Here is a 13,446-nt window from a genome sequence, read left to right as displayed (position 1 = left end):
AGCACCTACAAACTCATTGAGCAGTGTTGCCTTGTGGTCACCTCTGGGTCCAACCCTCTGCCAGTTTGACTGCTCAGGGCCTTGCTTAGATAAGATCAGAACACCTCCAAGGACGGAGACCCCACAACCTCTCTGGGCACCTTTTCCAATGTTTGACCACACTTACAGTGACAAAGGTTCTCCTGAATTTGAGCTGGAATTTCCTCTGCTCCAGTGTCTCCATTGCCTCTTGCCCTCTCACTGTGACACCTAAAAGGGTTTGGCTCGATCCCCACACTCTCCTATCAGCTATTTGCAGACAGCAGTGAGGTCCCCCCTCACTTTCTCTCCTCCAGGCTGGTCTCCCATGGCCTCTCCTTGCCAGTGTTGTACCACAGTGGGAACTGTCCTGGGGCCTCAGTGGGGCTCAGCCACCCTCTCACTAGTTTCTTGCACTGGGAAGCCAAGATGGGACCAGTTGGCCATACAAGTGATCCTTGAGTAGCATGAACAACCAGCGTCAGTCAGACATCATACTGCTGACCACACTGAACATGGCAGCCCAACCAATTTTCCATACAGTCAGTAATCCTCTTTTCCAGCTCCAACATCTTCAATTCTGCTATAAAGATATCACAGGAGACTGTCAAAAGCCTTGCTGAAGTCCAGACGAATATTCACTGCTCTCTCCTTGTCTACACAGCCAGCCATCTCCTTGGAGAATGCAATGGGGCAGTTCCCCAGATCTTCCTTACCCTTCTTGAAAATGGATGGGACAAATGCCTTTTCCAGGTGTCATGAACCTCCCCAGATCACCAGAACTTTTCAAAGATGAGAGTGTGTGATGACATTGGCTGGTTTTCTCAGCATCTTCAAATGCTTCCATCAGATGCTGGCATGAGGCTTGGGCCCTGGGATGCCTGAAGACAGACCTCACCAGCCAAAATCAAGGCAAGAGCAGCAGCAAGTACCTTGGTTTTTTTCATGTCCTTTGCCACCAAGTCCCCTGCTCCACTATGGAGCAAGCTTGCATTTTTCCAAAGCCTCCCTGCTGCTGCTGAAGCCCTTCTTAATAGAGAAGCTGTTCTTTCTGTCCTTCACATGCTTCTCAAGTCCAACATTGGTTGCCTATCACACTTGCCTAACTTCCTACTGAAGACCTCCTTGGGTTTTGCATAGCTGTGGTCCATGTTGCTCTCAAACATGTGCTCAGCTGTGCAAACCCACCACAGCTCTTGCCCTACTCCTACCAGCCCAGTTTAGGAAAGTGTAGGATGATTGAGTCCATGAGCCTGGTCATGTCAGCACCAGTTTGGATTGTGCCCACCTTCCCCAAGCCTTGCAGGAGTCTGACAGCTTGGGAAACACCAGCTGCTCTGCAAGGGTGTCCCTGTGTCCTCCAGCTCTCAGAGGCCTCCCTGCCCTAGTCTCCCTAAGTTGTCCCTGATCTACAATCACCCTCTTTTCACCTGAAGAATCATCTGCTACAATTACATGAAGATAAAGGAGTAGATGCTGTTAGTTTTTCCTGTGATGAGGCAGAAGAAAGCACACCTGTGGGAATTCTTAAAGAGCCAAGGCCACGTAGTGAGCAATCCCGATACCCTGAGCCTTGTTACCGTAAAATAAGAAGATTCTTGGCAGGCATAAGCAAGGTCAATTGTCTTGTTAGGCCTCTGTAATTTTCCACTGAAAACGTGCAGAGAATGATCCCTGCCAAGGTTGTAGTTTCCCACTGTATTTTTAGAGTAAGGTATTTAATCACAATTATAACAAGTTATAAACATTAGCTCTGTAAACAATAGTAACCTATAGACTAACCAATTAGAGCTCAGTATCCAAGGCTGTTACATAAGGGTGTAAGGGTATAAAAGGAGCAGTGTATCTAATAAAGTTTGTCAATCGCTTGATCACATTGATTGTCTCTGCGTTGTCCGGGACTCCTGCGTTGACACACACCATGGTTGGCGCCAGCAAAACCTTAGTCTGACACTGGTGGAAGAAGCGGGCTTGGACCCCTGTTCAGTAATGTGAGAAGGGTTGGCCCTTCTAAACTCTGTCAGGCTGCAGCAGTCACGTAGAACTGGTTTCAGCTCCTCTCCATCCTGATGCTATTTGCCAGCATGGCCTCGGGAAAGCAGCCCAAGCACCAGAAATGGCAGCCAGGCAAAGCAATTGGCTAAAGCAGCAATGCTCCCTGGATCCACACTAGCCCTGGCATTTCCCTCATGGTCCAGGACACAGGGCACAGCTTTTCCAGCACTGGACTTGAGTAGGGATGCTCTGTCTGCATCCACATTCAGGCTTGAACCACTAACCCTGGATCCACATCCTCAGAAGCAGAGGCTGGGTCATTGCACCTCCACCAAGGACAAACCAGAAGCCTGCAAGAGATACCTGGCCCAGCTCCAAGCACTATGAAGTCAGGTCAACTGAGCAAACCACCAAGTAACACACCAAGCTACACAAAAAAAAGACAATGACCACAGGGTGAGTGCTCCCATCCCCACTAAACCCTTGCTTGGGTCTCTGGAGAAGGTTAAAAAAAACAGTCCACAATAAAATGTTGCTTAGAAATGGTTTCCTCCAGTGGCACAAGACAAGCCATCAGTGGTCCCCTTTGGAAACCAGCCTCTTCTCCCCAGTGCTGGCTCAGCTGTGGGCTGTGCTTGGCTGGGTAGGAGCTGCCAAGGACTACTTCAAATCAACTACACTTGTGGTCCTTGGACAAATAGACAGCACAGGCTCTCTTCTTTTCAGCCCACCATCCTTCTGAACACAGACATCTGGAAGCACCAACCTTGCGGTCACTCAGACCTGGGTACAAGCTGCTGTGGACAGAGGTCTTGCAGCAGTGCTCATGCCTCCTTGGGGCACCATCACAAGCCACCAGTTAAAACAAAGCCAAACAAAAGCCACTGCAGCACCCTTCATGCCCCACTTATCAGCAGTGGGTTGAGCCATGGTGTTTAAGAGATGATGGTGACACTCCTACAGCTCTGAGGACACCTTTGGTTTTCTATCTCATCACAAAGCCTCCCTCACTCTAGACTTACTTACCCAAAAATCTCATTCTCCTCCAGTGCACTGCCTCTGTCTGAAACATCTTTGGGCTTGTGAGTGCACAACGTCCTTGTCCAACTGAGAAAGTGTGAGAGAGTTTATCCTTCCTTGCAGAAGCAGCCCTGACCTCACCCACCTATTGAAACAAGCCTCCATCCTGCCCAGGATCCCAGGCATCAACCTCCAGGCAGTTTTTATTAGTGAATTTAAGGACCATCTCTCAGGACCATAGAATGGTTTGGGCTGGAAGGGAGCTTAAAGCTCATCCAGTTCCAACCCCCTGCCATGGGCAAGGACACCTTCCACTAGACCAAGTTGCTCCAAGCCCTGTCCAACCTCGCCTTGAACACTGACAGGGATGGTCTCCCCTTGCAGATACCTGGTGCAAGATGGTGGGGCTGGGCTGGTCACCCTGAACAGCCACAAAGAAAGCAGGCAGTGAGCAAACATGTTAATCTACTATTATTTATTAGCTGTACAGCAGTATATTCTCCTTCCCAGCTTTCAAACCCCATTACATATTTTATAACTATTTTATTCCCCATGTTAGCTTCCTAAAATAATGAAAAATACCACACAGTACAGCTAAGTACAAAAATGCATCAACCTAGAGTCTGACAGCTAAACTGATAGCTCTCTTAAAAGCAATACATAAAAGAAAAATGTTTGAAATCAGCAAGACTTAGGCTCTATAAAAAGCTTACATATTTTAACATGTGATGGTTCATATACAGGCATAATTTGTATTTCACATTATTCCTCTGTCTTTATCAAGAGATCCAAAATTATGGAATTACTGACCTATTAAAATTTCCTGGCCCAAGTTTGGAGGGCTGCAGTGACCCACTTAGAAATCACCACTTCTGCCTTAACATAGGATTCATAAACACAAAATACAAGATAGAGCAAAGAAAATATAGTAATGAAATTAGAACTCAAAAATGTTAATTATACATGTTCCAAATGCCATTTTTGTGTGCTTCAAAGACATATTTCAGGTGTGGGGTTTCTCTTGTTCTGCAAGCAATAATCTGGGTATGTCTCTTCTCTACACAACTGGTTATCAACAGCTTTTCAAACATTTACACCCTATCAACTTCTCTTCACTTAATTTGAATTAAAATACTGGGGTTTATTTAAACCACATTTTTGCATACCACTTAATGGAAAAAGATTAAAATGTAAGAAAAAAAAAGTTATTTACAAGCTTGACTATTACAGAAATGCTTTGCAGAAAGCAAAGCATAGTAAGGATAGAAACCAGTTGGAGCATGCCAAAATTACTGTGTGCAGCCGACTTGGGGAAAAGCAAAAAACATTTAAGAAGTCTATAACTCTGACAAATCCAGAGCGGTTTACCACATACTTGAGTCAAGGCTTCTGCTTTTGTGTATTAAAACTTGGTACGTGTAACCACAGCCTTTGGACCAGCTTTACAATGTAGTTCAGAACAAACCTAAATCAAGTATCTCACAGGAAACCCTCAAGGACTCCAAAGTATTTCCTAACATTCCATGATCCTGTAATGATAACAAAAAAACAAGTTCTAGTTAAATCACATTCTAACATCATTGAACTTTTTATTTCCCAGTATATTTGGTAAAGTGGTCTAAAATGATGCATTTCCCAAAGCCAAAAAAAAGATAAAAGGAAAAAATAGATTTGAGCCGCTTAAACACAGCCCAGGCCAGTTCAGTCAGCCAATGTGGTCTTCCTCCATCACCGGTCCATCATGCTGAGAATCATCTCAGGAGTGATGTCTCCATTGGGAGCTTCCACTACAGCAGGCTGAGCTTCCTCCTCTTCCTCTACTATTTCCATACCAGGTTCTTTCTTTACTTCAACTATAATATTTTCAATTTCACCAGTGTTCTGGTCTTCAACTTGAATGATTGCTGCAGCTAGAAGGGCAGAACACAAAGGGGGAGGGGAACAATAGGTTTTTTAGAGCTGACCTGCAACCCTCACCAGGTAACTTCTCAGTAGAAAGTTAAGACCCTTCTGTGGAAAGGCCCACAACTTGCATTCCTACATCAATGGAGAGCAATCCAACCCACCTCATTAATCCAAGCATCGAGTGTCTATTTTTTTCTTGCCCCGTATGAAGATGTGCCACCACTACAACACTTCCCATATGCCTTTTGATATTAAGGCATTATTCAGACAATGGATTTTATAGAGTAATCAACAAACAAGAGCATAGCAATGTATGGGCATAAAGCAAAACTTCAAATTCGGGGAAATCTAGTGATGAATTCAGCATAAACTGTAATTCCAGGAAGGACACAGGTCATACTTAGTGAACACTGAGCAGCCAAACAAGCCACTGGGGAAACCATTACCCTTCAAAGGAACAAATTTGCCCTTCCTGCTTTGTTCCTAGAATTCATTTACTCAGGCTTTGCAGTTACAGATGTCTAGCTTTACAGAAAAAAACTCTGCAGAGTTCAAACAACATCTGCACTGACACTGTGCTTAGAATTACAGGCCTGCAGCATGTTGGTTTGGGGTAATACCTACAGAAGTGCCCACAGGTAGTCCAGTCCTTGTTTTCCTAACAGGGGGAAAAAAAAAAATGTCCTCTCCTTTTAACATAGTGTCTATGTTCCCTCATGACCAGGAAACCCTTGCAACAGATTTCACATGGAAGGTGAGTTCTTAGCAAAGCAGAGACAAGTACAGTTACCTACTTTTTAAATAAACATCTTGGGAAGCAGTTCTCCTACCCCTACAAGAACTGCTAAATCCAAGGAAAAGGCAGGTCAGGCAAGCAGGGTAACATAGGCTGGTGACTTACGCTGGGATTGTTTTGGTTGGGTGGTAGCTTTGCCTGGTGGTCTTCCTCTTCGTTTCTTACTAGGAGGTGGTGCAGGAGCCTCTTGCTCAACTTGTGGTTCAGCCTCAATTTCTACTGCTGTCTCCTCCTCATCTTCATTATCATCCAAATCTGGTTCAGCATTCTCCTCTGTAAGAAACATTATATCAGGTAAGTCTTCAGCTTAAACAAGAATGAAACCATTCATCTACAGATAAGCACCATCAAATCCTCATCAAAAAAGTCAACTCTGATGAGAAAGGCAGCAACCAAGACATTTGAGGAGAAGCTGGTGGCACAGACTATTAGTCAGTTACCCTCACATTAGAGAGAACAAGCTGTCCTTCAGAAAGCAATAGCAAACGGAATTATGTTAGGTTATGTGAAAACAGCTCCTCTGCACATCCACAAAGGAGCTCAGAGAGACAATAGCAGAAGGGGAACCAAATAATACACTTCCAGGCTACTCCCAGGCCAATCAGAGGAGCCATCAGCCCATAGTCCCACCTGCACAACCCAGAAGAGCACAGGGCTGCATAATGGAAAGTGAAATGACTTCTGAGGAACAAGCATCTCCCAGGAGAGCCATCAGCTCCAGCATCCAGGTGTGAATCCCACCACAAGCAGTTCTCCAGATCACAATTCAGATGAAGAGGTATGGGGGAGCTGCTGGCTGGGGGTGGGACACAACAGGGTGCAGGGAAAAGGCAGTACTGGATCACACAGGACTACTTATGGGCTGAGGTGATTTGGAGAAAAGTGTGTGGGAAAATAGGGGGGCAAAAGGATAAAAGGGCCAGTTACATAAATAGTAGTAGCAATCACTGCAGTCTCTCTATGAAACACTAGAACTTGAGAGATGCAAGAGCATGTCTCCTAGCCCTCAAGAAACTCTTCATCAGGGACTGCAGGAATAGGACAAGGAGAACTGAGTTTAAACTTAAACAGGGGAAGTTCAGATAAGATATAAGGAAGAAGTTCTTTTCTGTGAGGGTGGTGAAGCACTGGAACGGGTTGCCTAAAGAAGTGATAAATGCTCCATCCCTGTCAGTGTTCAAGGCCAGATTGGGCAGAGCTTTGGACAACATGGTCTAGTGTGAAGCGTTCCTGCCCATGGCAAAGGGGTTGGAACTAGATGATCTTAAGGTCTTTTACAACCCAAACCAGTCTGTGATTCTATGATCCTACAAATGACAATGACATACTTCATTCTGTTAAGATAGGAAAACAGGGTAGCAGCTCCCAGACACCGGGACTTATGTCCAAGACGTCAAAATCTCAAGCAGACTACGGCAGAACCACACAAAACTGGGAGTTGTTCAGCATTATGGCTGAGTCCAAGCCTGAAGACTACGCACCATGCTTACCAGGGTTATCAACATACTGCTCACCAACCTCAGCAGCCAAGAAACTCTTCCCCAAGACCCCTCTTGGGAGGCAGGATGGGTCTAATGCAGAGTATTTTACAAGGCCCTGACTACTCAAAGACTTTGTGATGGCACTTCCCATTCACATCCAACTCTGCACCTCAGTGCATTTTGGAGCCAATTCCAAAAGTCCTCATGGCAAGCTGTGGGGTCGTAGCAACTTTTACATTGCTCACTGAGCTTACTGCTCTACCCTTTATTCTTCAAAAGACTCCTGAAAGTTACTAGTTTCACACCACTGATGTGTTCAGAATGCCTGGGGCAAAACCAAAGCAGACAAAAAGCTGAAAGAGGTGTTTGGACAGCAAAATGATGGCCCTTACATTTGTAAAAGTGTCCTGTGAATAGAACAGCTTCACTCATGAACAGAAGAGCCACTGCAAAAGGCACGCTTCTGTTTATCTGACTAAAGGGGAACCCCCTCCCCCCAAACTGTCCCTTCTGTACACTGAGGGATGTACATGCTGCATTATTTTACAGTCACCCAAGGAATAACCCCCAATTGTTTATGAGTTTCTCATGGCTTCGTTACATTGCCTCCTCAACTCAAGGTCTATCAACTGCCTATCAAATGTTGGGAGACATTAGATGTCCCCCACATGGGAAACAAGCCCATTATTTGCCATTTCCCATCACCACAGGGTGGGTCTCTTGTGTCAAAGCTTTACTCACCACTTTAAAACATTTAACAGTTGCCAAAACACACAAAACTACAGATCTAAACACAACCCTGGATAATGCAATTCTCCTGGAAACCTGGTTAGGAGATCTTCCTTAACACTACCCAGCTCACACTACTAAGCTTCTAATGCAGATCAAATGGTTCCTGAGGAAGTCAACCCAGACTTGCCAACCCACCTGAGACTGAAGGGATTCTCTCCATCACAGAGTCTAAGCCACAATCATGAACCACTGTTTTGAATCCAGACCTTATCAACTAAACAAGATTCAGGGTTTCAGAATAAGCTAGCCTCCCAGAAAGCCCACAAATCACATATTAAAATTTAGATAATGCAGAATCCCACATTTTAAACTACCTTCTATCAAGGCAGTTATTTTATTTTTTGCCTCTGTCCTGGGTTCAGCTATAGCAGTCATTTTTCTCCTTACTAGCTGGTCCAGTGCTGTGTTTTTTACTTTTGGCCTGGGAACAACACTGAGAACACCGATGTTTTTAGGTGTTGCTAAATAATCTTTACTCTGACCACGAACTTTCTGAGTCTTATGCTCTGCCTGGGAGGAGGGAAAGCTGGGAGGAAGCAGAAACAGGACACCTGACAAAGACTAGCCAAAGAGGTATTCCATACCACAGCACGTTGTGCCCAGTATATAAACGGGGGGAGATACCTGGAAGGGCTAGATGGCTGCTCAGGTCTGGCTGGGTATCAGTTGGCAGGTGGTGAGCAGTTGTATTCTCTTTCCTTGTTATTTCCTTTAACATTATTATTATTATTGGTGATAGCAGTAGTAGTTTTGTGTTATACCTTAGTTACTCGATCATTCTTATCTCAACCTGTGGGAATTATATTCTTTCGATTCTCCTCCCCATCCCTCTGGGAGCGGGGGGAGGAAGAATAGGGGGAGTGAGTGAGAGGCTGCGCAGTTCTGAGTTACCGGCTAAGCTTAAACCACAACAGCTCTTTGCGGTGCCCAATGGGGGGCAAGAACGGTTGAGATAATGACAGATCTGACTGGAGTATATCTAATCGTAGTTGTAATAAGCATTCATTGTTTCAGATTAATAGTTACTCATCACAATTTTGATTTTGTAGCTCTCAAAGTTGTTGCTCTTGATCTCATAGTTTCAGCATGTCCTACCTTACTTAAAGCCATTATTGGCTGTGTTAGTGTTTATTGACTTTAGGGCCAAGGCTAAGGTTCTCGTTTCACTGCACTTCATGGTAATGACATGTAATACAATAGACTCATTGATCATGAAATTGATCTGGCTTGTGTTCCCAGTGTGGTCACCACCACCATACTTTGGGAGGTCTGTAATGGAAGTGTTTAGGAATTACACATTTTTTTTTCCCCCTCCTTGGATGGTCAAGCTATGAAGAAGACATTGCCTTACACCCCCAGCTCCCCCACCAGACTATTTACAGCATCTTTTGAGAGTTCTGAATGTTTTGAATGGCCTTTGGATACCCTCGAGACCTGTCTGATGATTGTGATGGGGATGACCATGTTGGCACACGTACGGAGTGTGTTTTACCCACGACCATTTCATCTGACCTCAAAAGTTAAGCAGAGTCGGGTTTGCGTTTTGTCTAGGATTAGACAACAATATAGGAGAACCAAGAGATTTTCCTCGAGGCTGGACAGTCATGAGTGGCATGATGTGTGGGATAGTATAGGCAAGTATCTAGGCCAGTGGGCCCCTCCAGTGCTTTGGAACTTCAACACTGAACAACTGCAAAATATGGAAAAATTGTAAAACATTTAAACGAGGTGTGTTGTCATCCTGATCATACCAGAAAGGGACAAATCATGGCAACATCCTGGGGCTTAGCCTATGTTTACAAAGCCCTGTTCAACACTATCCAGCACCTTCAAAGGGAAAAAGATGCCTCTAGATCTGATGGCAAAGCAATAGACAATGCAGCTACAACTCCAAATACAGCAGCTACTCAAACGCCGACAGCAACAGACAGCGCAGCTGCTGGTGCTACTCAACCCCCAAGCAGAGCGGCTGCACCAACCCTGACAACAGATACTGCAGCCACTCAAACCACAGTGATAATCACTGCAGCTAAACCAAAGGACCAATTCGTGCCAATATCGGCTGCACCTCTACACAAGGGGAAAGGAAGCAAGATGCAAAACCAGCAAACTGTACAGTGAAGAAAGATAAAGAACTAATGCACTTACTACACGGGACAGCACCTGAACAAGAGTTATTATTATGTGGATCAGAGAAAGACGAAGAGGTGACTTCTTGACCCCAAACCTCAACCGAACTACAGAATATGTGAAAAGATTTCACCCATCATCCAGGGGACCACATCGTCACCTGGTTGCTCCGATGATGGGACAATGGGGCCGACAGTCACAAACTAAAAGGTAAGGAAGCCAAGCGGCTGGGATCACTTGCTAGAGAAGGGGGAATTGACAAAGCAATTGCAAAAGAGAAACAGTCCCTCAGCCTTTGGAGGCACCTCTTGGCAGCTGTGAAAGAAAGGTTTCCATACAAACACGATGTTACGAGTTGTTCGACTAACTGGACTACTCTAGAGAAAGGCATCCACTCTCTGAGGGAATCAGCCATTGTAGAGATGATCTATTGTAGACCGGATACTAGGAATACATCTGGAAAGCCAGATGAAGTTGAAAGTACATGACCCATGTGGCGGAAATTTACAAGGAATGTACCATCATCATATACCCATTCATTGGCAGCAATAAATTGGCTTGACGCAGTACCACTAACAGTGGATGAAATTATTCATAAACTCCCAGAGATAGAAGACAACCTCACTCCTTCCATCCTTTCAGCTATGGAAAAACTGTCCCAGGAGTTCAAACAACTGAGTGACAACCTATCTGATCTATCCAGTTCCCCATGTGTACCAACCCATGCCTCAGCTATTAACAAAAAGCATCCCACTGCTCAAGACAGAAGACACAGGAGGTACATGCCACGGACCACCCTATGGTTTCACCTGTGGGATCACAGAAAAGACAAGAGTAAATGCCATGGAAAACCTACCTCAGCTCTGGAGGAACAGGTACATGAACTGAAGAGGAGAACAAAGGTCAAGGATGATCATCCCAAGAAAGCTGAGGCTTCAATCTCTGGTGAGCAGGTTCCCAGATGGAGTGAAAGAGCTGATTTTACTCCAGCTACTGTGATAAAGAAAACTAATCACTTTGTATAAGACAGAAGTGACTGATATTGTGATCGCTATTAGAGGAGCCCTTCCTCCAGCCAGGTGGAGGTAGGGGACAATCAGATTTACTGGACTGTGTAGATCAGATGGTCTGGCACATCAGTCCCACAGGAGTATAAGGCTCTAGTAGGTACTGGTGCACAGTGTACCCTGATGCCATCAAGCTGTCAAGGGGTGGAATACATTTGTATTTCTGGAGTGATAGGAGGATCCCAAGAGATGACTGTACTGGAAGCTGAAATCAGCATGACTGGGAGGAAGTGGCAAAAGCACCCCATTGTGACTGGTCCAGAGGCTCCAGGCATCCTTGGCATACACTATCTCAGGAGAGGGTACTTCAAAGACCCAAAAAGGTACCGATAGACTTTTGGAGTTGCTGCTTTGGAGACAGAGAAAATTATGCAGCTGTCCACCTTGCCTGGTCTCTCAAAGGACCCTTCTGTTGTGGGGTTGCTGAAAGTCAAAGAACAAGTGCCAAAGGCTACCACAACAGTGCACCAATGGCAATATCGCACTGAGACTCCCCGATTCCCAACCATAAGCTGCTCCATAGACTAGAGAGCCAAGGAGTGATCAGTAAGACCCACTCACCCTTTAATAGCTCCATATGGCCAGTGAGAAAGTCTTAACGGAGAATGGAGACAAAGTATCGTGGCCTGAATGAAGTCACACCACCATTGAGTACTGCTGTACCAGACATGCTAGCACTTCAGTATGAATTAGAGTCAAAGGCAGCCAAGTGATATGCCATGACTGATATTGCCAATGCTTTTTTTCTCAATTCCTTTGGCAGCAGAGTGCAGGACACAGTTAACTTTTACTTGGAGGGGCATCCAGTTCACTTGGAACTGACTGCCCCAGGGGTGGAAACACAGCCCTACCACCTGCTATGGACTAATCCAGACTGCACCGGAACAAGGGCAAGCTCCATGACACCTGCAATACACTGATGACATTACTGTGTGGGGCAATGCAGAATCACAGAATGGTTAAGGCTGGAAAGGACTTTAAAAATACTCAGCAGAAGTTTTTGAGAAAGGGAGGAGAATAATCCAAATCCTGCTGAAAGCTGGTTTTGCCATAAAATGGAGTAAGTTCAAGGGACCTGCACAGGGGATTCAATTTTTGGGAAGAAAAAGGCAAGATGGACATCGCCAGATCCCCACAGTTGTGATCAGCAAGATAACAGCAGTGTCTCCAGCAACTAATAAGAAAGAAACACAAGCTTTCTTATGTGTTGTGGGGTTGTGGAGAATGCACATCCCAAACTACAGTTCGATTGTAAGCCCTCTCTATCATGTGACCTGGAAGAAGAATGATTTTCAATGGGGCCCTGAGCAACAACAAGCTTCTGAACAAATTAAACGAGAAACAGTTCATGCAGTAGCCCTTGGACCAGTCTGGACCAGGCCACATGTAAAAAAGTGTACTCTACACCACAGCCAAGGAGAATCGTCCTACCTGGAGCCTCTGGCAGAAAGCTCTAGGGGATACTTGAGGTCAACCCCTCAGGCTTTTGGAGTTGGGGATACAGAGGATCCAAGGCCAGCTATACTCCAACTGAAAAAGAGATACTGGCAGCCTATGAAGGGGTTCAAGCTGCTTCAGAAACGTTGGCACTGAAGCACAGCTCCTCCTGGCACTCCAGTTGCCCATGCTGGGCCGTATGTTCAAAGGCAGGGTCTCCTCTACACACCATGCAACCAATGCTACACGGATTAAGTGGGCTGCACTCATTACACAATGAGCTCGAATAGGAAATCCCAGTCGTCCAGGAATTCTAGAAGTCATCGTGGACTTGCCAGATGGCAAAAATTCTGGAATGTCACCAGAGGAGGTGATGCGTGCTGAAGAGGCCCCATCATATAATTAGCTGTCAGAAAAATGATATGGTGAAGGTATGCCATGTAGATACTCATGTACCTAAGAGTCAGCCCACTGAGGAACACTGCAACAACCCAAAGGTGGGTAAAGCTGCTAAGATTGAAGAAGCTCAGATGGACTTAGATTGGCAACATAAGGGTGAATTATTTTTGGTCTGGTGGGCCATCAGGGCAGAGATGCAACATACAGATGGGCTCGTGATCGAGGGGTGGACTTGACAATGGACACTATTGCCCAGGTTATTCACAACTGTGAAACGTGCCACAATTAACCCAGCCAAGAGGTTAAAGCCTCTGGTATGGAGGAGAATAGCTGAAGCACAAATAAGGGGAGGTGTGGCAGACTATTTCACACACCCACCAACCCACATTTTTACAGTTCTCCTCCC

At 45.4% G+C, this 13,446-nt stretch overlaps 1 protein-coding gene across 5 annotated transcripts in view; it reads right to left on the bottom strand.

The window, feature by feature from the left end:
* Nucleotides 1-3,489: 3,489 nt before the first annotated feature.
* The window catches only part of LOC117438009 (transcriptional repressor CTCF-like), a 46,532-nt gene continuing 36,575 nt past the window's right edge, over nt 3,490-13,446 (bottom strand). For all 5 annotated transcript variants that reach the window (XM_034073348.1, XM_034073349.1, XM_034073345.1 and 2 more), the window contains exons 10-11: nt 5,840-6,007; nt 3,490-4,943 (exon numbers count right to left, since the gene is read on the bottom strand). In XM_034073348.1, coding sequence (XP_033929239.1) covers nt 4,762-4,943; nt 5,840-6,007 — 350 coding nt within the window. In that variant the 3' untranslated portion in view covers nt 3,490-4,761. The remainder of the gene's footprint in view (nt 4,944-5,839; nt 6,008-13,446) is intronic.

This window comes from Melopsittacus undulatus, chromosome W, assembly GCF_012275295.1.
Source record: "Melopsittacus undulatus isolate bMelUnd1 chromosome W, bMelUnd1.mat.Z, whole genome shotgun sequence".
In the NCBI taxonomy this organism is placed as follows: Eukaryota; Metazoa; Chordata; class Aves; order Psittaciformes; family Psittaculidae; genus Melopsittacus; species Melopsittacus undulatus.
Note: the sequence above shows the minus strand (reverse complement) of the source record. Positions and strands in the feature narration are given on the sequence as shown.